Source organism: Salmo salar, chromosome 02, assembly GCF_965601325.2.
Source record: "Salmo salar chromosome 02, fSalSal1, whole genome shotgun sequence".
Lineage (NCBI taxonomy): Eukaryota > Metazoa > Chordata > Actinopteri > Salmoniformes > Salmonidae > Salmo > Salmo salar.
The window spans coordinates 90,645,254-90,668,236 of record NC_138292.1 but is presented as its reverse complement, the minus strand read 5'-3'; the positions used below and the strand labels follow the sequence as shown (position 1 = coordinate 90,668,236).

The 22,983-nt window shown below is 40.7% G+C and overlaps 1 protein-coding gene and 1 long non-coding RNA gene across 2 annotated transcripts; both read left to right on the top strand.

Annotated features, from left to right (window-relative positions):
* The first annotated feature begins 242 nt into the window (after positions 1-242).
* LOC145864060 (uncharacterized) lies at positions 243-1,930 on the top strand. The gene is made up of 2 exons (XR_014382633.1): positions 243-735; positions 1,647-1,930. It is a non-coding gene; the product is annotated as an uncharacterized LOC145864060 (long non-coding RNA).
* Positions 1,931-9,053: 7,123 nt separating this feature from the next.
* Positions 9,054-21,280, top strand: LOC145864044 (uncharacterized). Its single transcript, XM_082969033.1, has 2 exons — positions 9,054-9,626; positions 18,635-21,280. Exons 1-2 carry the CDS (start codon positions 9,263-9,265, stop codon positions 19,414-19,416), a joined length of 1,146 nt encoding a protein of 381 aa, XP_082825159.1. The 5' UTR covers positions 9,054-9,262; the 3' UTR covers positions 19,417-21,280.
* Positions 21,281-22,983: the final 1,703 nt, after the last annotated feature.

The following is a 22,983-nucleotide window of genomic DNA, read 5'->3' as shown; positions in this document are numbered from 1 at the left end:
ACTGAATGAAACTGGCTTAAATGTGCTGTAGTAAACATGTTTTATTCGCACTGATCAATCAACACATTCAGGTCTTTGCATGTCTCAATATAATAGTATGATTTAATTAAATCCATGTAAAATAATCTTTGTCTGAAAATAAAATCTGATCCTCAACTGCGTTTCCCTCCAGTCAGCAGACGGCGACGGGCGTCTTTCAGGCGATGCTGCCAGCGTGACGTATAATCTAGTGGACGGTTCTTCATAAACAGCTCGTCAACTACCTCGGTAGCTTGCTAGCCAACATAGCGAAAGATTCAAGCTATTTATACGCTTTCGGTCTATATTAGCTACTGTGTTTTAGACACACTTCTGTCGTATCTACTTGTTAACCTATTTAATTTAATATTACGTTATTTTTTTATTAGTCAGCTATAGTAGCTGGCTGGTTAAGTTAGCATTAGCCTAGTCGCTAATGATAGCTAGCTAGCTAACATCCCCGAACATGAGCTCCCTAAACTACTACCCTCATGTTAAAGAAGAGGAGGTCTGCTGGACGGAGAAAGAAGCTCTGGGGCTGAACATTGTCGTGAAAGAGGGGAAGGAAGAGGAGGATGTTACAGTAAAACAAGAAGCAGAGGGTGAGGCTGTTACAGTGAAAGAAGAGGAAGACGCGTTCAGAGTGAAAGAGGAGGAGGATGTTACAGTAAAAGACAAGGATGCAGTTTTTGAAGTGGAGGGAGGAGGAGACAGAAGGTCAGATTAACACCAGTAAATACTAATATTTAATAACGGGGCACAATTCCTGCAGTTGTTGAACTGATGTACACAAACGTGGTTTTAAAGCAGCAATGGTTGTTTTTTTTGCATACATTTTAAAGTGAAAAATCAGAGTCTTGTGTCCGTTACTGTGGAATTGCCCAGCTCCTAACTATACTGAACAAAAATATAAATGCAACAATTTCAAAGATTTTACTGAGTTACAGTTCATAGAAGTCAATTGAAATAAATAAATTAGGCCCTAATCTATATATTTCATAACTGGGCCATAGGCCCACCCACTGGGGAATGATCTGAATGAGTTTGGCTGGTATATTCTATCATCTGCCTGCTACAGTGGCTGGTATATTCTATCATCTGCCTGTTACAGTGGCTGGTATATTCTATCATCTGCCTGTTACAGTGGCTGGTATATTCTATCATCTGCCTGCTACAGTGGCTGGTATATTCTATCATCTGCCTGCTACAGTGGCTGGTGGTATATTCTATCATCTGCCTGCTACAGTGGCTGGTATATTCTATCATCTGCCTGCTACAGTGGCTGGTATATTCTATCATCTGCCTGCTACAGTGGCTGGTGGTATATTCTATCATCTGCCTGCTACAGTGGCTGGTGGTATATTCTATCATCTGCCTGCTACAGTGGCTGGTGGTATATTCTATCATCTCCCTGCTACAGTGGCTGGTGGTATATTCTATCATCTCCCTGCTACAGTGGCTGGTGGTATATTCTATCATCTGCCTGCTACAGTGGCTGGTATATTCTATCTTCTGCCTGCTACAGTGGCTGGTGGACCAAAATCAAACTAAAACAAGACATTTATCAAAGTTTGTAAAAACATTTAAATATTCACTACATTGACTATCTGACTTTGACGTTCATACAGGAGAGAGACGGGACTATCGTGGATCCTCTGGGGAGCCTCAACAACATCATGAAGCTGACGAGGCAGAGAGGAGTCTCTCCACATCAGAACACCTCAAGAAACACCATGCAGAGACCCACAGGAAAGAAACCTCACTGCTGCTCTGACTGTGGGAAACGTTTCAAGTCTTCATCAGAATTGAAAAAACACCAGCGAGTACACACAGGAGAGAAACCTTATAGCTGTGATCAATGTGACAAGAGATACTCTCATTCAAATGGTCTGATTAAACATCATAAAATACATGCAGGAGATCCACGGAGTGTAGAATGTTCTCCAACACCAGACCTGGGTAGTAGAACACAGAGTGTGGAATGACCTCCAACACCAGACCTGGGTAGTAGAACACAGAGTGTGGAATGATCTCCAACACCAGACCTGGGTAGTAGAACACAGAGTGTAGAATGATCTCCAACACCAGACCTGGGTAATAGAACACAGAGTGTGGAATGACCTCCAACACCAGACCTGGGTAATAGAACACAGAGTGTGGAATGATCTCCAACACCAGACATGGGTAGTAGAACACAGAGTGTGGAATGATCTCCAACACCAGACCTCTATACATCAAATCACATTTTATTTGTCACATACACTTGTTTAGCAGATGTTATTGCGGGTGTAGCAAAATGCTTGTGTTTCTAGCTCCAACAGTCCAGTAATATCTAACAAGTAATATCTAACAATACACACAATCTAAAGGAATGGAATTAAGAATATATAAATATTTGGATGAGTGATTTCAGAGCGGCATAGACTAAGATACAGTAGAATAGAGTACAGTATATACATATGAGATGAGTAATACATAGACTAAGATACAGTAGAATAGGATAGAATACAGTATATACATATGAGATGAGTAATGCATAGACTAAGATACAGTAGAATAGGATAGAATACAGTATATACATATGAGATGAGTAATACATAGACAGATACAGTAGAATAGGATAGAATACAGTATATACATATGAGATGAGTAATACATAGACTAAGATACAGTAGAATGATAGAATACAGTATATACATATGAGATGAGTAATACATAGACTAAGATACAGTAGAATAGGATAGAATACAGTATATACATATGAGATGAGTAATACATAGACTAAGATACAGTAGAATAGGATAGAATACAGTATATACATATGAGATGAGTAATACATAGACTAAGATACAGTAGAATAGGATAGAATACAGTATATACATATGAGATGAGTAATACATAGACTAAGATACAGTGGAATAGGATAGAATACAGTATATACCAGAGGTGGGACCAAGTCATTGTTTTACAAGTCACAAGTAAGTCTCAAGTCTCAGCACTCAAGTCCCAAGTCAAGACGAGCTATGGGGCGCAATCGGGCGATGTAGGCTTGTACACAATCGCCCAACCTTAACACACACACACACACACACACACACACCCTCTGTGTGTGTGGTTACAGTAGGCTAACACATGTCAATGGTTTTAGGAACAGCAGTAACATCAGGCAGGATTTATACCAACAGCCTAGCCAGTTGTAGCTCAATCTTGGGTGCAATGATCACGTTCCCGCACTGACTGACTGTGTGGAGGCTCATTGATTTAATGTTACGTTAGCCTACATGCTATACTAGCAAAAAATAATTATATAGCTGTCGGCTATATTAGCCACGACTTACCGTTCTTTGTGCAGCTTCAAATGTCGAACAACGTTGGAATTTGTTGCGCCTCCGTCTGTAATTTTCTTCCCGGATGTTTTGCAAGTTGCAAACTATTTTTTGTTGATACAGCGTAGTCTTTATATCCGAAAATAATAATTACATCACGCGTTCCAATGGTAAAACGTCTGATTTAATTACATCACGCGTTCCAATGGTAAAACATGTGATTTAATTACATCAAGCGTTCCAATGGTAAAACGTTTGATTTAATTACATCAAGTGTTCCAATGGTAAAACGTCTGATTTAATTACACCAAGTGTTCCAATGGTAAAACGTTTGATTTAATTACATCACGCGTTCCAATGGTAAAACGTTTGATTTAATTACATCAAGTGTTCCAATGGTAAAACGTCTGATTTAATTACATCAAGTGTTCCAATGGTAAAACGTTTGATTTAATTACATCAAGTGTTCCAATGGTAAAACGTCTGATTTAATTACATCAAGTGTTCCAATGGTAAAACGTTTGATTTAATTACATCAAGTGTTCCAATGGTAAAACGTCTGATTTAATTACATCAAGTGTTCCAATGTTAAAACGTTACAGTTCATTGTGACACGGTCACTTTGCCTGCTGTTTATTGCCACGTTGGGATGCAACCTTTTTTTAATATCCTTTTTTAAAATTGTATCATTTTACCCCCAATTTCGATCTTGTCTCATCTTTGCAACTCCCCAAAGTGCTGGGGAAGCGAAGGTCAAGTCAAACGGCCTCCCAAACATGACTCGCATACCCGAGCTTCTTCACACCCGCCCGCTAAACCCGGAACCCAGCCGGACCAATATGTCGGAGGAAACACCGTTCACCTGACGACAAATCATTAAAATCCAGACGTAAAAAATGTACACAAGAAAAAACCTAATATCACACAGTCAAACTCTCAGTCATTTAGTAAGTTCAACATTCTGCCATTCTCACAGTTAAACATCGCACAGAATAGAATGCAATCACAATTCAAGCTAACGACAATATATTAATATAGATCTTCTGATGTCATACACAAAAACAATCTCAATCACTCATATGTCGAGGCTCTTTCATGATTAATGAAAACATTCTTGGCAAATGCTTTCGTCCGTCTTGCGCCGGTTTAAAAATAGAAAAAAAGCATATTTATATATTTTCTATACAGCGTTTACTGGATACGCCATAGAGGATTGTATTCAAACATTTGTACATTTTTTTTAAGAAAAAGTAAGACTCCTCTGCAAAGCACATTTGGTCAAAGTCGTCCACGCCAGGGTCGCTACACTTCCTGCTTTGCCACTCCCTCTTCCCCTGGACAAGGGCCAGAGCGACCTCCTGACTGCTGACTCCTTGTTAGAAGTGGAATTTTGACAATATTACCGTTATATCAACACACAACACTTCCAACTCTAAATCTCTTTGGCACTGTAGACATCCAGTCAGTTGACAATAATGTTGCATTCAGCATTTCATGTTTGAAAGGTCTATAATTTTTATTGAAGACAATCAAAGTTAACATTCCATGAAACTTAAATTAAAGGCTGAGTCTCAAATAGTCGCCTGTCCCTTTTAATAGCCAGGCAATGGCCCACATTATAGCAAATACATTTTGGGTCTAAGTTAAAGGAGCTACAATTAGAATTTAATTTAAAAAAAATTAAGAAAATCTCTAATATCTGCATTAATAGTGGAATGATCGTGTTTCACAATATTCCTTCACAAAGAAATATATATATTTTGGGGTCAATACAAAATCTCTTTCTGTTTGACAACAAAAGCCAGACTGACTTCTGTTGTGAAGATGTGAAAACCCTCCTTCTCTGCCATCGGTGTCACTAAAAGCCGTGGTCATCTCCTTCTCAACCAACAATGGCAGACTTGGGCAAGCAGCCAATGTAGAAATCTACACTCTTCAATCAATTCCAGTTTATGTGAGAAAACAAGTATTGAATAGTGTAGGGAATCATTGTACCATCTAAATCGATGTGAAATATCTTTTCAATAAAAAAAGTAGTTTTTACCACTGTTTGAAGTTGGTGGACGAAACTGAAAGTAAAATAGTCTCCACTATAGTCCGTGCTATCCGGGATCCTTCAGACGTCCCTACCCCAACTGACCTCTCCACCATGTTACAGGGAAGTGTGATGGGGGAGTTTGGAATGCAGACTAGTTGATGCAGTTCACCATGTTACAGGAAGTGTGATGGAGGAGTTTGGAATGCAGACTAGTTGATGCAGTTCACCATGTTACAGGGAAGTGTGATGGGGGGAGTTTGGAATGCAGACTAGTTGATGCAGTTCACCATGTTACAGGGAAGTGTGATGGAGGAGTTTGGAATGCAGACTAGTTGTTACAGTTCACCATGTTACAGGGAAGTGTGATGGAGGAGTTTGGAATGCAGACTAGTTGATACAGTTCACCATGTTACAGGGAAGTGTGATGGGGGGGAGTTTGGAATGCAGACTAGTTGATACAGTTCACCATGTTACAGGGAAGTGTGATGGAGGAGTTTGGAATGCAGACTAGTTGTTACAGTCCACCATGTTACAGGGAAGTGTGATGGAGGAGATTGGAATGCAGACTAGTTGATGCAGTCCACCATGTTACAGGGCAGTGTGAGGGGAGGATTTTGGAATGCAGACTAGTTGTTGCAGTTCACCATGTTACAGGGAAGTGTGATGGGGGAGATTGGAATGCAGACTAGTTGATGCAGTTCACCATGTTACAGGGCAGTGTGAGGGGGGGATTTTGGAATGCAGACTAGTTGTTGCAGTTCACCATGTTACAGGAAGTGTGATGGAGGAGATTGGAATGCAGACTAGTTGATGCAGTCCACCATGTTACAGGGAAGTGTGATGGGGGGAGTTTGGAATGCAGACTAGTTGATGCAGTCCACCATGTTACAGGGAAGTGTGATGGGGGAGTTTGGAATGCAGACTAGTTGATGCAGTCCACCATGTTACAGGGAAGTGTGATGGGGGAGTTTGGAATGCAGACTAGTTGATGCAGTTCACCATGTTACAGGGAAGTGTGATGGGGGGGAGTTTGGAATGCAGACTTGTTGATGCAGTTCACCATGTTACAGGGAAGTGTGATGGGGGAGTTTGGAATGCAGACTAGTTGATGCAGTTCACCATGTTACAGGGAAGTGTGATGGGGGAGTTTGGAATGCAGACTTGTTGATGCAGTTCACCATGTTACAGGGAAGTGTGATGGGGGGAGTTTGGAATGCAGACTAGTTGTTACAGTTCACCATGTTACAGGGAAGTGTGATGGGGGGAGTTTGGAATGCAGACTAGTTGTTACAGTTCACCATGTTACAGGGAAGTGTGATGGGGGGAGTTTGGAATGCAGACTAGTTGATGCAGTTCACCATGTTACAGGGAAGTGTGATGGGGGGAGTTTGGAATGCAGACTAGTTGATGCAGTCCACCATGTTACAGGGAAGTGTGATGGGGGGAGTTTGGAATGCAGACTAGTTGTTACAGTTCACCTAACTTCCACATGGGGAGACATTCTACATGTAGCACCTTTAGTGCTGAATGAAACAGAGGTTCAGGTACATTTACCACATATGAAACATATACTAGTTGGCTGCTGCTACAGGCCTCCTTGTGCTGATGGGAAATATCTTGATGGAATCTGTCACATGTTGGATAAAGTATCTGATGAAAACAGGAAAATGTATTTTTGGGGTGATTTGAATATTGACTGGTTTACCACCACCAACTGTCCACTGAGGAAAAAGCTTATTTCTGTGCCCAATGGTGGTAACATAACCCAAGGTGACACTACCAACCAGAATGTTCACTAAGTCTGATACCATATCATCAACCTGTATTGATCATAACCCAAGGTGACACTACCAACCAGCATGTTCACTAAGTCTGATACCATATCATCAACCTGTATTGATCATAACCCAAGGTGACAATACCAACCAGAATGTTCACTAAGTCTGATACCACATCATCAACCTGTATTGATCATATTTTTACCAACATGACTGAACATTATTCAAAAGCTGTAGCAGTGGTGATCAGAACTTGGTGACGCTCAAGAGAAAAACACAAATACCAAAGATCCTAAAGTAACCTACCCAAGGCCCTACAAGAGGTTCAGTCAGGACTCATATACCAAAGACTGATCCTAAAGTAATCTACCCAAGGCCCTACAAGAGGTTCAGTCAGGACTCATATGCCAAAGACTGATCCTAAAGTAATCTACCCAAGGCCCTACAAGAGGTTCAGTCAGGACTCATATACCAAAGACTGTTCCTAAAGTAATCTACCCAAGGCCCTACAAGAGGTTCAGCCAGGACTCATATACCAAAGACTGATCTTAAAGTAACCTACCCAAGGCCCTACAAGAGGTTCAGTCAGGACTCATATACCAAAGACTGATCCTAAAGTAATCTACCCAAGGCCCTACAAGAGGTTCAGTCAGGACTCATATGCCAAAGACTGATCCTAAAGTAATCTACCCAAGGCCCTACAAGAGGTTCAGCCAGGACTCATTTGTGGATGAGGTTCAGAATGTGCGATGGCTGGAAGTGTGTAGTGAGGATGATCCTGAAAGGGCACTGAGTGTGTTTATGAAATGATTTATGAGTTTTGTTGATAAGCAAGGCCCCAAAAAGAAAACGGACTGAGGTCAAACGATGCCTCAGGGATTGATGAGCTGAGAAATGGAACGGTTCAACTTAATGAAACCAAAAAATGTAGAGGACAGATCTGTCTGATGAGCAAAGTTATTGTAGATGAATACATCTAGTGACCAAGCTAGACCAGTTATTGTAAATGAATACATCTAGTGACCAAGCTAGACCAGTTATTGTAAATGAATACATCTGGTGACCAAGGTAAAAAGAAAGGATATTATCATCACTAAATCAAGGCTGATGGAAAACATCTATGGACAACTTTGATTCAACACAAGTGGCAGACATGTTTGAATTCCTATCCATTATAACATTCATTACCAAAACCACCTGACATTGCAAATTACTTTAATTACTATTTGACGGGTCAGGTGGACACATTGAGAAATGAGTCCAACTGACGGCTCCCTGAATCATACCGCAGAGTGAAGGAAAAGCAGCCAACAAGTGCTCAGCATATGTGGGAACTCCTTCAAGACTGTTGGAAAAGCATTCCAGGTGAAGCTGGTTAAGAGAATGCCAAGAGTGTACAAAGCTGTCAATAAGGCAAATCGTGGCTATTTGAAGAATCTCAAATATAAAATATATTTTGAAATGTTTAACACTTTTTTGGTTACTACATGATTCCATATGTGTTTGTTCATAGTTTTGATGTCTTCACTATTATTCTACTATGTAGAAACTAGTAAAAATAAGGAAAAACCCTTTATTGAGTAGGTGTTCTAAAACTATTGACCAGTAGTGTATGTAATAACGCAAAAACATAACTGTTTGTCCTTATAGGGAACCAGATTGTGACTACAACTCAGTTACTAAGTATTTAACCACACTGTGTTGTTACACTGGTGAGTAAAAACGCATGCTTCCTACACCGTAACTTTTTGTCTGAAAATTAAAATATACATTTTACTCAACTGCGTTACCCACTCCAGTCAGCAGATGGCGGTCTGGGAATTTAAGGTAATGCTGTTGGTGTGACGTATAATGTAGTGGAAGGAACGCTTCTTTAAACAGTAGCAACAGTTATTCAGCCACCTCGGTAGCTTGCTAGACAAAATAGCCGAACCAATAAAGCTCTTTAGACGCTTTCGTGTAAATTAGCAACTGTGTTTTAAACCCACTTCTGTCGTCTAGTTAGTTATCCGATTTAATTTCATATTTACGGTGTTGTTGTTATTGGTCAGCTAGCGGGCTGATTAAGTTAGCATTAGCCTAGCTAGCTAACATCTCCGACCATGCGGTCACTAAGCTACTCTCCTCCTGCTAAAGTCTGCTGGACGGAGGAAGAGGAGAACATCACAGTAAAACAAGAAGTAGAGGGTGAAGCCGTTACAGTGAAAGAAGAGAAAGACGCGTTCAGAGTGAAAGAGGAGGAGGATGTTACAGTAAAAGGAGAGGAGGAAGAGCAAGAGGAGGATGCAGTTTATGGAGTGAAAGAGGAAGAGGGGGAGATGACTGTTACATCGAAGGAGGAGGAAGAAGAGGAGGACTCTGGATATCTGGTCCCGGTTTTCCAAACACATCTTAAGGCATCCAATGGTTCTAACGGTGAACTTAGCAATAAGATGGTTTTGAGAAACCGTTCCCTGATTAACACTAGTAAGTACTGTCTTAAATACAGAGGCACAAACTCTGCAGTTGTTGAACTGATGTTTGGTGTTAAAGGGGAAATCTGAAATTGCTACATCCATTTTTAGACTTTTAAATTATTTATTTATAGCCATTGATTCTTGAAGAATATAACACATGCCTCATGAGCTTAGTTCAACTGTTGTACCCCATCAGAACCCCAAATAAGCTTTTTTTACTCCAATGTCTAGAAACAATATAAATCAACACTGTATAGCCTCAACATGGTTAAAACTATAATGTTGATATCATGGATGGTCAGTCCTTGCATTCATAGGTCTGTATGAATTTGAAAGTAGTTACATTTCTCCAACCCCATCATCTTATTACCAAAACGGTGGTGGAATGACAGATTTGTTATTGTTTGAACTGCAGATTGCTGGGTTGTGTGGGTTTTTTAAACAGCAACAAAATGGCTGCCCAGAGGCTTGGTTTGGTAAACAGCTGAGGGTTGGGGGAAGAAGTGTAACCACTCAAATTTATAGAGAAAGCTATTGTAGCAACCGTAACCCAACACCTAGCGACCTCGTTAAGAAGTTCAGACATCTTGGCGTAACAGTTATAAGGTGTTGGCTTGACAGTCACTGGACCCAGGTTTGAGTTCAGCTCAGGGCAACACCTTGAATTCACTACACTATGAATACAAGGACTGGCCATCCATGAGGTCATAATGATAGTTTAACCAGGTTTCTAGGATATATAATATATTCTAGAATTCATCCTTGATGTCATAATGACAGTTTAATCAGGTTTCTAGGCTATATAGTATATTCTAGAATTCATCCATGATGTCATAATGATAGTTTAACCAGGTTTCTAGGATATATAGTATATTCTAGAATTCATCCATGATGTCATAATGATAGTTTAACCAGGTTTCTAGGCTATATAGTATATTCTAGAATTCATCCATGATGTCATAATGATAGTTTAACCAGGTTTCTAGCTATATAGTATATTCTAGAATTCATCCATGATGTCATAATGATAGTTTAACCAGGTGTCTAGGCTATATAGTATATTCTAGAATTCATCCATGATGTCATAATAATAGTTTAACCAGGTTTCTAGGATATATAGTATATTCTAGAATTCATCCATGATGTCATAATGATAGTTTAACCAGGTGTCTAGGCTATATAGTATATTCTATAACTGCCAGTGTAGATTTCCTGTGGAGGCAAATTATTAGAGCTGTTGATAAGTCATTGTATAATATTCAGCCAATTATTTTTTATGCCATTACATTAAAGGCAAGACATAACTGTAAAAAACGGTTTGTCATGAAACACAATTGTTTTATTTATTTAAATGTAACCTTTATTTAACTAGGCAAGTCAGTTAAGAACAAATTCTTATTGACAATGACTGCCTACCCCGTATGACGCTGGGCCAATTGTGCGCCGCCCTATGGGACTCCCAATCACGGCCGGCCCCAAAATCATGTTCTAGTGCTGTCCCCAACTAAAATACATCTTGGTCAACCAAGAGTCATCTGTTCTTTCTACCAATCACCCCATGTGTTTTTATAAAATCAACTATATGTACTGAACTGGTCTGATGCTTTAAGCTGTTTGATTAAATAAGACACACAAATGACTGGAGGGAGCCAGAGATCAAGATAACCTAACCAGAAGAGAGAGAAATTCTGTAGTTTCCGGTAATGGGCTACACCAGCGGTCGGCAACCTTTTCCATTTGGAGTGCCAATTTCTCTGACCATTTCTACCAATCTGTGTGCCAGTTATGATTTTCATATGCACATTTTCGTGGAACAGTTTCATTTCATTTATAATAGTATTTCAAAATCATAGAATGTAGATTAATCACAGACAATCTAAATGAAAATTATACAAATCCAAAAGTACATTTTATTGCCATTGCCAACTATGTACAAAAAAATAGCCTACATAAAGCCAACAAATAAAAGTTAAATAAATAATAAAAACATTGCATTCTGCAGGTAAAAAATAAATATCCTAAAAATCACATTGGCTGCACATGGACTGTCTACAACGAACTTGAAACATATCAACTGGGTCGGCCCGAAACTCGAGATAGCAAGCTTGCAACATTGTATAAAATATTCTGGGCCCTCAGTTTCCCGTGCCCGTGAGTTTGGGACAGACACAGCTGTAGGCTATTTGTGCAAAGAATAAGAAGTAATCAGGTATTTTATGACATTTCTACTGGATCAGAGGATTACATTTTTCCCTTTCATGCTGAGTGGTTATCGAAAGGGCGAGAGCTGGAAATCTTTTACTGAAATACTTTAATGAACTATTGTCATTCGCAATTTATTTTTTTAGTTCAAATATTTTTTATTGAACACATACACAAGAATGGTGTATAGGTATAAAAGACAAGTTTACAGTTCTTATGTAAACATAAGAGAACAGACATTAACCAAAAGACCCAGAGTTCTGGGCTCAAAACAAATATTACAAAACAAGACATACAAAACAAGGACAGGTAGAAAGAAAAAAGGGTCGATGTAACCCCCCCACTTATACCCCCCTTTATCCCCCCCTTATTCCACCCTATTCCCCTCCCAACTGCTCGGGTGGCGGGGCCAGCACATGCTGCCCAAAGGTAGATTACCATATGACAATTGAGAGTGCGTTAAAAAGTGCAAAAGTGCCGCCTGGTCCAAGTAAGAGAGGAAAGAAAGGCTGCCAGATTTGATCAAATGTTGATAATTTATTGTTCAGAATATATCTAATTCTTTCTAAGTGTAGTGTTTGCCAATTCGCTGAGCCATAATTTGGTAGAGGGCGCTTCCCTCTTTTTCCAAAACAACAAGATTAATTTTTTGGCCGAAATGAGACTGTAAGAGATTAGTTGTTTTTGGGAGTTGGTTAATCCGTTTAGGGAATCGGACACTCCCAGGATTATCAGAAGCGGGTCTGGGTCTATTGAAGTCTCCAGAACTTCAGAGAGGACCCCAAAAATTCCACACCAATACCCATACAAGTTAGAGCATAGGGCAAAGCAGTGGAGTAGTGTACCCTGCTCAGTCTGGCATTTATCACACATAGGGGATGTACCAGGAAATATCCTATGCAGTTTGGTTTTGGAGTAGTGTAATCTGTGTAATACCTTGAATTGTATGAGATGATGTCTGGAGTTAACGGAGCAGGTGTGGATATACTCCAAGCTGTCCTCCCAGTCTGCCACCGAAATATCAGTCCCTAGTTCTTCCTCCCATTTTGCCTTAATGGCATCAGTAGACGGTGTGCTAACAGATTGAAAAGCGTCATATATACGAGATATCAGTTTGTCTGAGGTAGGGCATATTTTTATGCATCCGTCAAACATGGAAGGTTTAGCATTCCCAAATGTTGGGAGGTGTTTTCTAACATAGTCTCTAATTTGTAGGTATCTGAAAAAGTTACTTCTGGGAAGATTAAGTTTCCCTCAGCGATTCAAAGGAAGCAAAGGTCCCCCTATATATAAATCCCCTATGGTACTTATCCCCAACTCTCCCCACCGCTCAAAGGTGTTATCAAGGTTAGAGGGGGCAAAGGAGGGATTCCTGGCAACAGGAAGCATGAATGATATTGGTCTAAGCTCAAAGTGGACTTTAATTTGCTTCCAGATTTGGACTGTGCTATGTATAATAGGATTGTTACGGTAAAGTGACATCTCCAGCTTGACAGGTGACAAAATCACAGCACCAATAGAGAAGGGGTGGCACTCCTCTCGCTCCATACTAAGCCAGCTGGGTGGCGGGTGTGCGTCATCCAGCAAAAACGTAAATGCGCGGAGGTTGGCGGCCCAGTAGTAAAATATAAAGTTTGGGTGAGACAATCCTCCTTCCATCTTGGATTTACAGAGGTGTTTTTTACCTATCCTGCGTGTTTTATAATCCCAGATGAAAGGATTCATAATAGAGTCCAAGAGAGCATGTTGCTGAATGTTTTGTAGAATTCACCAGGGTATCCATCTGGGCCTGGGGTCTTGCCACTCTTTAGAGATTTTATTGTTTCTCTAATTTCTTCAAGAGATATTTCCTTATTCAGGAAGTTAGGGCAGGAAGATTACAGTCCTCCAAAAAGTTTTGCATAATTAAGGGGTTAAGTAATTAAAAATCAATAGTGATCTATATATATATATATATATATATATATATATATATATATATACATACATACACATGTGCATATACATACATACACATGTGCACACATATCCACATATACACACATGTGCACACATATCCACATATACACACATGTGCATACCTACATACACACACACACATGCGCATATACCTTCACACACACACACGCGCAAGTATATACACGCATACCCACATACGTACACACGTGCATACACACACATATACATACACACATACATTTACGCACATACACATCTACGTACACATACATACACACACATCCAAAAACATATACTTCTAAATATAAAAAAAAAAAAATATATATATATATATATATATATATATATATATATATATATAGAAGCACCACGGAGGTCTGGTGGGAATCTAATTGTGAGGGCGGGCCAGGCTATGACAAAGGCAGAACAGCACAAAACATCAACTTGCTATCCAGGTGTCTGCGTCTGCCCCTTCCCAGCCATCACCCCCAGACCCCCGCAAGCAATAAATAACTGGTATGGTAATAGGAATAATGTAAGAATTGAAAAATAAATAACGAAACAAAACAAAAATGGGGGAATATAAGTATATCCATCCGAAAGTGTCAATGATCAGACCTGGAAGGCCTCCCAAACAGGCATCACCCCGAACCCAGTCGGAATTAAAGTGAAATTAACGTTAAATGAGAGCTCTGTCCGCCCTCCATTGGTCAGCTCAGCGTGTTACATGTTCGGCAGGCCTTGTTGAGACCGTTTAGTACGGTTTCATCCGTTATGGTATAGTATGGGTTCGAGTCCATGAGCAGACCCTAACACACAATGACAAGGCACTCTAACCTGTACGGGTGATTGGCGTATATTCCCGGATAAACTTCTCTGCGTCCAAAACCGAGGAGAGCCAAATCTTCTCTCCGGAAGGCAGGGTAATTCTTAGTCTTGCTGGGCGAAGATGGAGTTTGTAGAGTTTGGTCATGACGTCTCTGTAGCCGGAGCGATGCTTTGCCACATCGGGCGCATAATCCTCATATACACGGAAGGGGTGCCCTTTATGTAACAGGTTGCCCCTCATTCGAGCCTCGCACAGGATAAGATCCTTGGTCTTGAAACTGTGACAACAGATGATTACTGGGCGAGGACGTTGGCCCGGTCCAGGCACTGGGACAAGGGAGCGATGTGCACGGTCCAGTTGGGGATCTGAAGCCAAAACATCCGATCCCATTGCATCCTTCAATAGCTTGGCGAAGAAGTCGGTGGGGCGAGAGCCAGCCTCTATCCCCTCTGCCAGACCAACAACGCGAAGGTTATGATGTCTGGATCGGCCCTCCAGGTCGACCACTTTCACAGAAAGCCTCTGCACACTATCCTGCAATGACGTGCATAGCTTCTCCAACTCGTCAATCCTATCAGCGTTGAATTCAGAAGCTTTCTCAAGGTCCACAATACTCTGGCCCTGCGAGGCGACCGTTCGAATGGTGCTCTCAATTTTAGTGTCCAGTTCAGCAATAGTAGCCTTAAGATCCTCAGCTATAGCAACACGTAGTTCTCCCAAAACCCGGGTAAGTTCTCTAAGTGTCACGTTGTTACCTGTGCCCTCCGCCATGTCTGTCACGTTGTTTGGCGGGGAGTAGGCCTCCGAAGTGAATCTATTGTCCTTTGGTCGCTTATTACTCGGCATTTTCACATAGAAAGCCCCCCCCCCCCCCCCCCCCCCCCTAAAGATTTAGATGCACTATTGTAAAGTGGTTGTTCCACTAGATATCATAAGGTGAATCCACCAATTTGTAAGTCGCTCTGGATAAGAGCGTCTGCTAAATGACTTAAATGTTCCAATATTGTATTAGAAAGAAACGTTTGTTGTAGTGCTATAAAGTAGGTTAGGTTACATTATTTCGCAAAAAAGTTGCAGGAGCCTCTCACACACAGCCGTTCACTCCAACATGCTAGCTCCGCCCCCGCAATTGATTTTGATTAGACTTTGTTTACTTGCTGTTTGAGGTGAAGAAAAAATGTATTTGAGAAGCTCCACAACTCATTAGTGCGTTAAGACAATCAAATGTTATCAGACATCCCAAATTGGCACATTTACAGGCCTAGAATACAGTATATACATATGAGATGAGTAATGTAGGGTATGTGAACATTATTAAAGTGACTGGTGATACCTTTGATTAAGTCCATTTATTAAAGTGGTCAGAGATTGAGTCTATGTTGGCAGCAGCCACTCAATGTTAGTGATGGCTGTTTAACAGTCTGATGGCCTTGAGATAGAAGCTGTTTTTCAGTCTCTCGGTCCCAGCTTTGATGCACCTGTACTGACCTCACCTTCTGGATGATAGCGGGGTCAACAGGCAGTGGCTCGGGTGGTTGTTATCCTTGATGATCTTTTTGGCCTTCCTGTGACATCGGGTGTTGTAGGTGACCTGGAGGGCAGGTAGTTTGCCCCCATTGATGCGTTGAGTAGACCGCACTACCCTTTGGAGAGCCTTGCGGTTGAGGGCGGTGCAGTTGCCATACCAGGCGGTGATACGGCCTGACAGGATACTCTCGATTGTGCATCTGTTAAAGTTTGTGTTTTCGGTGACAAGACAAATTTCTTCAACTTCCTGAGGTTGAGGAGGCACTGTTGCACCTATTTCACCATGCTGTCTGTGTGGTTGGACCATTTCAGTTTGTCCGTGATGTGTACACCGAGGAACTTAAAACGTTCCACCTTCTCCACTACTGTCCCGTCGATGTGGATAGGGGGGTGCTCCCTCTGCAGTTTCCTTGAAGTCCACGATCATCTCCTTTGTATTGTTGATGTTGATTGAGAGGTTATTTTCCTGACACCACACTCCGAGGGCCCTCCCCTCTTCCCTGTAGGCCGTCTCGTTGTTGTTGGTAATCAAGCCGACTACTGTAGTGTCATCTGCAGTTGGAAGCGTGCATGGCCACGCAGTCATGGGTGAACAGGGAGTACAGGAGAGGGCTGAGAACGCACCCTTGCGGGGCCCCATTGTAGAGGATCAGCGGGGTGGAGATATTGTTTCCTACCTTTACCGCCTGGAGGTGACCCGTCATAAAGTCCAGGACCCAATTGCACAGGGCGGGGTCTCGAGCTTAATGACGAGTTTGGAGGGTACTATGGTGTTAAATGCTGAGCTGTAGTCAATGAACAGCATTCTTACGTAGGTGTTCCTTTTATCCAGATGAGATAGGGCAGTGTGATGGCGATTGCATTGTGGCCTTATTGGGGCAGTAAGCAAATTGAAGTGGGTATTGGATAGCGTGGAGGTGATATGATTCTTGACTCATTTCTCAAAGCACTTCATGATGACAGAAGTGAGTGAAATGGGGCGATAGTAATTTAGTTCAGTTACCTTAGCTTTCTTGGGAACAGGAATAATGGTAGCCATCTTGAAGCATGTGGGAACAGCAGACTGGGATGGGGATTGATTGAATATGTCCGTAAACACACCAGCCAGTTGGTCTGCGCATGCTCTGAGGACGCGGCTAGGGATGCTGTCTGGGCCGTCAGCCTTGCGAGGGTTAACACGTTTAAATGTTTTACTCACGTCGGCCATGGAGGAGCGCCCACAGTCTTTGGCAGAGGGCCGTGTCGGTGGCACTGTATTGTCCTCAAAGCGAGCAAAGAAGTTGTTTAATTTATCTGGTAGCAATTTCGTCCACCTTGTTGTCTAGAGATTGGACATTGGCGAGTAATATGATCGGAAGCGGTGGATGATGTGCTCTCCTTCTGAGTCTGACCAGTAGGCCGCTCAGTCTGCCTCTCCTATGATGATGATGATGATGATGATGATAATAATAATAATAATAATAATAATACATAAAACAACAAATAACAGTCATCTTAACTTTACAGACAACACCCAAATGGATACTGTCATTAATGTGGTTCTTCAATAATTACACATAATACTTAATACTGTAGCTGTTTAGTTAGTCACATGTTCAACTATCATCAGCTGATCCAGGAAATCATTTTCTGAATGACAGTCAAATGGCAAACATCACGACATGGTATTTATATATATATATATATATATATATATATATATATATATATATATATATATATATATATATATATGGTATCACGATATTTGTTGTTAGGTGAAGTTATGGGTACTACAGTAGGTCTATGTTATTGTTAGGTGAAGTTTTGTGCCAATTTGGCAAACACTTAGTGTACAAACCCTCATTGTCAGGCTGATGGAAAAGCTAGCTAAAGAGTATTTTACTGGTTGAAGTGTTTTAAAAAAAAGTATGAAGCAGTTGATTTGCAATGATGACACAAAAAAAATATATTTTAAGCAGGACATTCAAACGAGCCTTCCAATTATAATCCAAAGTAGTGTGAAATGTACTCATAAGCAACCTGGAAATGGAGGTTACTCCCCTGAGTTTTCCCCCGTTCACATTCAGAATACATTGTGAAAAACTAAAATCTTTGCTCACCATTTGTGCTCCAGGCAGATATACTACATCCATTACTAGCGGTTTCCTCATTACCAGGGAGGAGTTTCTGCAATCAAATTGCCCTCGTGCCGCAATTTTAGCAAACACAGAAAGGGGCCTATATTGGAGACCAAAAGTAGTCTGGCACACTGCTTAGAGTTTCAACAACTTTAATAACTTATTTCTAGCCTACAATCATCGATGTTACTACTAATGTGAAAACAAGACAAAATATGACTATTCTTCCTAATTTTAAGACAATTGTTAAATAATTTTAACTTTCATTACAGATGTCAATTGTTGTACAACATCATGGCTACGCTGTTGGCATCATCTTTTACAGTGGATTTCTGCTGTTGTGGGCCTTTAATCATCTGTCTGACTTTGTTGTTTACACAGGAGAGCCTCAACAACCTCATGATGCTGAAGAGGCAGAGAAGAGTCTCTCCAGATCAGAACACCTCAAGAAACACCTGCAGAGATCCACAGGGAAGAGAACTCACTGCTGCTCTGACTGTGGGAAGAGATTCAACTCTTCAGGCATTAAAATTCATCAGAGAGTCCACACAGGAGAGAAACCTTATAGCTGTGGTCAATGTGGGAAGAGGTGTACTACATCTAGCAATCTGACTGTACACCAGAGAACACACACAGGAGAGAAACCGTACAGCTGTGGTCAATGTGGGAAGAGTTTTGGTAGATCTGGAAATCTGACTGCACACCAGAGAACACACACAGGAGAGAAATCTTATAGCTGTGGTCAATGTGGGAAGAGTTTTGGTCAATCTGGAGATCTGACTCAACACCAGAGAACACACACAGGAGAGAAACCATATAGCTGTGGTCAATGTGGGAAGAGTTTTGGTAGATCTGGAAATCTGACTGTACACCAGAGAACACACACAGGAGAGAAATCTTATAGCTGTGGTCATTGTGGGAAGAGTTTTTCTCGATCTGGCTCTCTGACTCAACACCAGAGAACACACACAGGAGAGAAACCGTATAGCTGTGGTCAATGTGGGAAGAGTTTTTCTCGATCTAGCTATCTGACTCTACACCAGAGAACACATACAGGAGAGAAACCTCATAGCTGTGATCAATGTGACAAGAGATACTCTGATAAAAGATCTCTGATTAAACATCAGAAAATACATGAAGGAATTGTTTCATCATATCAATGAATTAATGTCACAATGTAGAATGTTTTAACATTGTAGGAGTATTTTAATGATGTCACAATGTAGAACCCTAAACGTTTGTCCCCTGTTCTATTGATTTCAACATGATATGGATATTAGCCCCAGGGGGAAAATCCAGGCTCTGAATTGAAAGTATGGTTTTGGAGCTGTTAGTTTTAACAGGACGTGCAACCTAATCTCCCTCCTCTCGGCACAATTGATTTCAACGTGATATCGTTGAGTGATGACAAATTAGTGTTGCGTTCCTTTGTTCAGCGACCCCTACATTTAAATGCATCACTCTAAAATGTAGCTGACTGTCTTCTGCAGGTTGTCCTCTAATCAGTGAGGTAAAAGATATCTCCCATTTCCATGTGTTTTTTTAGTTGTGTTAGTTTCAACAGCACGAACATCCTGATTTCCCCCCTAATCAATATCAGTGATTTATTGCTACTTGTCAAAACCACAGCGTTTTTGGTGCTTGTGCAGTTTATAAGGAGCCTGTTTTAGTAATACGATTATTGTGGCAGATGTTTGTGTATATAGCACATTTTATGTTTAGATTTGGACATGTTAAAACTGTGTTTTGACATTGTGCTATCCCACCTAGCAAAATGTCGTTGAAAATTAGACTAAGCAACCAAATATTTAATAATCGTATTTATTTATGCAACCAACTGACAATTTTTTGGTACAATTATATTCACATTGTTACCCTGCTTTTAGAATATCAGGGTTAATTCTCAGATGTGCCAACCCAAATGTACTAGAGCATGACATTGGGGACTGGGCCCCGATCCAACAACATGCCTATCTAGTGAACCCTGAAAAGAGAGAGAAGCTCTGCAGTGAGGTGGAAAGTTACTACGGATATTGCAGGAGTTTCCTCTTGAAATCAGACATGTCCGTGGTGAGGACAACTTGATTGCTGTTTGTCTCAAGGATGGGCAGTCAAACTGCATGTTTTTCCGTATTGGAGATGAGTTTTGTTTGGGCTCGTTCGAAGGGTACGAGAGTTCTACTAGTTTTTTTTCTTCTTGTTTTTAATTGTTGACAGCCAGTAGACACCATGTTTATATTGGTGAAGGTGAATCATTCTAGTTGATTATAATGTGAAATGGAAGTTGTTTTCTGTTGGTGGTGAGCAAACTTGTCCAACAAAAATATAGGATATATTTGTTGTCTTAAAGGGGGAAGGTGTTACAGGCTTTGGTTTTTCCATTTATGTTTTGAGGTTGAACTTTAGCACGTCTAGCTCGTTAGCACGTCTAGCTAATAGCTCGTTAGCACGTAGGACGCACTGATTGGTGTCACCTCGTTAGTCAGTTTGTGTTACACCTGTGCTGGCTTGTCCATCTCGTTAGTGGGAAGGTGTTTCACCTGAGCTGGTCCAGGTTCTATTTAAGAGTGTCTGGCCCAGTGCTCCAGTTGTCTTGATAGATGTGGAGAGTCAACACTTTTAGTTGCTCCACCTTTTTGGTTTGCTTCCTGTCTTTAAGTTTGGTGTGGGTTTTTCTTTTGTTTGCCTCTTCTTGGGCAGATTTAGTGGGTCTCATGGTGGGTGTCTTTTAGGTCCCAGTTGTTGTTACTAGTCAACTTTCAGTGGACACCCCCATAGTGTCTATCAGAACCCCTCCTAAAACCTCACCTGTTTAGTTGTGGTTGTTGTCAGTGACTCTTTGTTAGTTCTCTTTTCTATTTAAGGGACATTTGTTTTTCTTGTTGAGGAACGTAAAACAAGCTTATATTTTGGGTTGGATAATGCATTATATTGTTAATATTTTAATCAATACCATTTCCTTACAATGCTTGTTAGTCTTCTGTTTTTTATCCTCTGTTTGTTGTGTAGTAAATATTGTTTTTCCTGTGAAGCATCCATGTCTGAAATGTGCAGTATAAATAAAGCTTGATTTGAACATATTGTAAAACAAATGAATCCAATGACTGACCAACACTCTTGCAAAACCAATGAACAAATATGTGCAAAAGCAACACTTATCTTGGTCCATCTTAGTGTCAAAATAGTTCAGTATCACTTTTCAACCAACCCAGTGCATTTGTTGATGAAAAATGTTGCAATCAACAATACGTCAAAGGATTCAACAACTGAAACAAACAAATGGATCAAACAGATCAATCCCACTTTTCCAGCCTGCTGAAGGTGTGGTGGAGTGGTAAACACCACCCCCGGCTCTACCAGGGGCTTGAGGTGGTCTCCCACAGCTCTGCTTATGTCATGTTCTGTGGCCTTGCTGTTCCATTTCTTGACTGCCCCTGCAACACAGAAAGAAACACATTTAGTCATATTATATAAAACACTCAAAGTAATGGATATGGAGCATCTATGGCCTCAGTTACACCTGGCACCTAAATGTGACTTTGTCATCTGATCACTCCAAACTGAATTAGGTTCAGATCTACCAGGATGGGCCTTTGACGGTCTGGACGCAGTCAGGCCACTGAATATGCATAAGCAATGTAAAGAGATGTGAGGAGAAGTACATTCTTCACAAATGACCGTCATAATATCAAAGAACAAATGCATGTGCCTGAGGGGAAATTAACTTTCATACAGCCAAGAGGGGTGAGAAATTACACCAATATCAGTGGACAATTTACACTAATGTAAATAAACAGATGATGGAACATATTCCCTTTTGCTGATGTGATGAACCACTAAGGGGACATAAATATTTACCATCTAAACCATGTGTGACCTCTCACCTCTCTGGCTGTAGAAGTGTTCTTCCTAACCAGTCCCTCAACAGCTCTCTGACTGAGCTCCACCCTCACTGGGTCTTCAGAGGAGAGGAAGGCTGAGGAGGGATGGAAGGATCAGTCAGTCAATAAAGTGTAGAGCTGCTGTCTGACAAAAATCACTATTTTAGTAGTTTAGTAGAGATACATGCTTGGGACGTCCCTAGCCCGTTGAAGTTGACATTTAAAATGGTTAAGGTAGGGGTTAAGGTTAGGGTTTAGGGTAGGGATGTCCCAAGGATCCCAGATAGCATTGACCATTCTTCTGTCTCTTTTACATAGCAGGTGATGGGTTCTGACTTCTGAACTTGAAAATATGAAATATCCTTATGTGAAATTGAATGAAACAAATGTTGATGCTAATATAATGTACAATATTCCATGATGTTTCTATATGATAACAATAGAGTAATATATTTAATATGATGTACAATATTCCATGATGTTTCTATATGATAACAATAGAGTAATATATTTAATATGATTATTACGTTCTCCCCTCGGGTGTAGTTCGTCTGAGGAAGAGACGTAAATGCCTGGGCCTAAACACACCAGGTAAACCAGATGAAAGGGGAAGAAATGTGGGGTGTAATGAGCAAAAATAATCAGACCACAACCAGAACTACATTTTAGCCCTCAGGGGATGTTTAGTAAAGTAATTAAATAAACAATATAAAACACCCATAAAGAATCAGTAAGAAAACAAAAACTAACAACCATAACCAGGGAAGGTAAGAGAAGGGAATGTTTGGGATCAGGGTCCAATTAATGAAAATAAACAAAAGGTCCCTCCTCTTCTACACACCTAATCCT

Excerpts from the sequence above, each read along its gene's own strand:
- LOC145864044 (XM_082969033.1), top strand. The coding sequence starts at position 9,263 with ATGCGGTCACTAAGCTACTCTCCTCCTGCTAAAGTCTGCTGGACGGAG. Across the intron at positions 9,627-18,634 it reads CCGTTCCCTGATTAACACTA|GAGAGCCTCAACAACCTCAT; the intron begins GTAAGTACTGTC and ends TTGTTTACACAG.